General features: G+C 43.0%; 1 protein-coding gene across 1 annotated transcript; it reads left to right on the top strand.

The window, feature by feature from the left end:
• Positions 1-2,960: 2,960 nt before the first annotated feature.
• Positions 2,961-3,668, top strand: H257_08321 (hypothetical protein; the record flags this gene model as incomplete). The annotated part of the gene is made up of 1 exon (XM_009834151.1): positions 2,961-3,668. The coding sequence occupies one exon, from the start codon at positions 2,961-2,963 to the stop codon at positions 3,546-3,548; it is 588 nt and encodes a 195-aa protein (XP_009832453.1). The 3' UTR covers positions 3,549-3,668.
• Between the last annotated feature and the right edge of the window lie 356 nt (positions 3,669-4,024).

The following is a 4,024-nucleotide window of genomic DNA, read 5'->3' as shown; positions in this document are numbered from 1 at the left end:
ATTTGAAGAAAGTCGACAATACTAGGTAGTATTAGGTTGAAGTGTAATAATATTAAATTGGTGATGGCTGAAACGGGGCACTCTGACCAAATGCATCCTTTTCGATAATATATTTTATTATTGTCCAGTCAGATTCAGGTATTAGTGCAGTGTAACGTTACGATTGACATGTCGCAAAATCGGTCAAATTCACTCCTTGCGACGCCACCCTTACCAAGTCGAATACTTGAGACCAATGTCGCGAAAAAACTGTCGCTCATTGTCGCTGCCAGAGGCATGAAACTGGGCGATGGCTACCTTGCGATCACTATTTACGTGCTGCTGCACCTTCACCTTGAAGGTGCAGCGATACGTAAATACTTCGAGGTAGTGATTTTGGGCTTTGATGTTCAAAATTGATACTACCTCTGTCCTGAAATGTTCGCTACAATGGCGAATCTTGAAGTTTCACAACGATTGCTACAATTGTACCACTGTGTATCCATTGTGTCGATTAAATGTATTATTTACAAATAAAGTGATATTATTTTAAATATTAGGATTTGCAAAATTTCAATGGCATCATCGTCGACAACGTCTTGCACATCAAGACCCTTCAGCTGCGTATGAAACTCACTGTCAATGTGGACCTTGATGCGTGACGACACGTTGGAACATGGGCCGAGCTTGTCGTTGAGATTGACGGCGGCACGTTTCCAACTAAGGCGCACGGTGGTTCATGACGGTGCTTCTTGCCACGCCGAAGTTGGCAACCACGGCAGCAAATGCACCATGCGGGGAGTGTTGATTGGTCATTGCCCAGAGTAAGAAGGTGCTGCAAGACAGCAGTCCGGTCCGAGTTGGACATATTCTTGGCGTACTAGTATGGGCTGACATTCTTAGATACTTGTTCGGATAAACGAAGTATTATCCGGGAATCGGTTATCCGGATACACTTGCGCCGAATATCATATAGGATAAATTATGGCATCTGTATTTACTGAATTTCTCTCTTTGATTGGTTCATTTTTGGCTCGAAGCATCTTGATTGGTATACTCTGAAATCCCCTCTTCACATACATATCGTTCGTTTTAGATAATTCGACCGGTATCACGTTCATTTTTCAAAATATCTGATTGTAGCGAACATTTCAGGACAGAAGTAGTATTGTCCTTTTCGCTGAAATTTGGTCTTTGCAGCTGATTCGGAGAATCGATTTGAGTCAGTTTTTAAACTTATTCAATGTATGGGATACACATTTGAAGATCATCATTTTGACTGAACTAATCGATGATTGGATGTAATTTCGCGTTAGTGTACATTGATTGGCTACAATATACTCAAGAGCATTTGTCAATTCTACTCGGAAGCCCAAATTGGAACGGATTTGACAATAACGTTATTTGATTATTGTCCTTTGTGTGATTAGTTCATTTCAAATCGTAATCAGAAAGGCTTCATAAAAAAAGCCATGAATTTTAACCAATCAAAATTGGTTCTTCTACTTCAAGAAAATGCAATTATATTTTATTGCAAAGTCCAACTCTGACTGCGTTTTTTCACCGAGCACTGTAGCTACGCACAACTACCGTGAAGCTCTCGTAGGCATGTATGGCGCGACAGCATCAAATGTTTCTAGTTGACATTCTATTTAAATGCTTATATTTTTTTGTTTGAGATTGAAAAAGACTGACCAGACTTCAACATTGAGTCGTATAATAAAATATAGAGGCGAATATTTTGATATCCAATCATACAAGGTCAACACGAAAGATCGAGATGCTATTGGCTAAAAGTCAGACAGTCTCATAATTTGGTGCCGTGTCAACAATGGATGCATTCATTACCTTACGTAGAACTTGCCAATGGAATTTTTGGTGCAAATTCATCCTCATTGCTTGCCTTGGCAAGCTTGGAGATGTTTGTGGATGAAAATGAAGTGACCAACTGTTTACTCGTCACCTTCGTAATGACGGGAGATGTAAAAATAAACTCACGGTACAGTCTTACTGTATACAGTACAGTACTATGGTAGTACCTACCAGGACAGAACCTGGTGACTCGAGAAAACTACCGTATCTACCTACTACAGTAGTACTACGAATAATTCCCTCATTAACACTAAATGTGTTTGCAACGAGGGAATTATCCCCTCCAGATAATTTCCATAGCCCTGTAACCCTGGAATGCATACGATGCTAAATCCCCGGGGCTAACTGCATCGCCAGTGGTAGCTATCGCTGACCACTCGAATGCGCTTAGTAAGTGGTGAGATGGTAAGAGTAAACAAAATTCCACATAAACACGCAAATGGCGTATTTTTGAGAAAAACAACAGTGGTGCTGTTTACAGTTAATGAGGGAAGTGTACGTTTACTATTAATACTGTAGTTCTTTGTGTTTTTGTTGTCCTTTCTCAAATACTACGAAGTACTACGGTAGTCGCGCCAGCTGGTGTAAGCAAAGTGGCGACATTTTCGTTTTCTATTGTCATCTATCCGCCAGTATATGCTACAGCGATTTAGACGTTCCTTTGAGGTTTTCAACCGTTTTATTGGTCGTCAGATAAGAATGTTTCTTCTTCATACACTTCTCGCTACTCCGAGTAAAATGTTTCAAAAGTACGGTACTTCAAGTATTAGCGTAACCGATTTCCCTATCTCAGCACATTTAACAATTCTGTCCGAAGTTCGGGTACCGGTAAAACGATATCCAATCCTGCACATGCTGAATGCACTACATTGACATTTCATATATAATAGTTTATCCTATTTCATTTGTTTACCGCTTTCTTGCTGCCTAAATTACACATTAATGGCTGGGACAGTTCTAGATCACCGTATTGTCTATATGAAAATGTACTGGTTAAGGATATGGATATTACCAAGGTTTCTCCGGATAAAGAAATGCCATAGCTTTGTTTTGACTTCGTACTTGAGTTGAGAAAAAGATCATTTTCGAACTCGCTCCAGCCCTGTCAAATGAAGTCTGTCGTTGCTTTCGGAGTTATTGCGTTGGCCGGAGCCGTGTCGGCCGCCCCGTGTGACATCTCAGCCGTGTTGGGCGGCTTGACCCCTCTGGCTGCCGACCCCAACCTTGCGACGTGCAGTAACGATTCCGGCTACAACTTCCTCGTCAGTGGTGCATCTGGCATCCCGCCTACGGACGACGAACTGGCCAAGATCTCGTCCAGCACGGCGTGCAAGACGTTGTATGCCAACCTTGGTGGCATCGTGTCCAATATCTCTCCTTCGTGCACGTTGGGTGGCGTGGAGACGTCCACGTTTGCGACCTTGCCCCTTCAGGACGCGCTCGCCGCCATCTTCACAGCCGTCAAGTCAGCTAACGTTACCCCGCCCACGGACACCACGACCGGCCACGAACACCACGACCACGCGTCCACCACCACCGCGCCTTCCACGGCGAATGCGTCCACCACCACCACCGCGCCTTCCACAGCCAACGCGTCTACCACCCCCGCGCCTTCCACGGCCCCCGAGTCGTCTGCGACCATCTCCGCCGTCTCCCTCGCAGCCGTCGGGTTGGCCGTGTACAGCATGACAAACTAAACTCTGCATATTGTCAAATCGATTCAAAACTGGAGCCCTCACCAGAATCGAATGTATTAAAAGCATCGATTAGATAACTGTCTAAGCCAATGAAATCACGTCCTGTCAAATTTCTTCCAATCTCAACTTATGATTCGGCCCAGTCCTTCAGTATTGGACAACAGATATAGTATATAGTATATAGTACAACTATATATATAGTACTACCTCCGTCCGAAAATGTTGCTACAACCAGCAGAAATCGTGAATGAACTTGAAAATAGATGAAGTATAATGTTCAAAATGTAGTATTTGTAGAGGAGAAATCATGGATCACCAATAGAAGATCTTCGCACCAAAAAACATCCAATCAAACCAGCAATCATGCATGCAAAGCTCGATACTTTATCCAATATATGTAACATGGACGACTCCAGGCTCTGCATCGTATCCGGATATCCGGTTACGATAAATACCATATATCCGGATGATATGCA

Source organism: Aphanomyces astaci, assembly GCF_000520075.1.
Source record: "Aphanomyces astaci strain APO3 unplaced genomic scaffold supercont1.18, whole genome shotgun sequence".
Taxonomy (NCBI): Eukaryota; Oomycota; class Saprolegniomycetes; order Saprolegniales; family Verrucalvaceae; genus Aphanomyces; species Aphanomyces astaci.
Note: the sequence above shows the minus strand (reverse complement) of the source record. Positions and strands in the feature narration are given on the sequence as shown.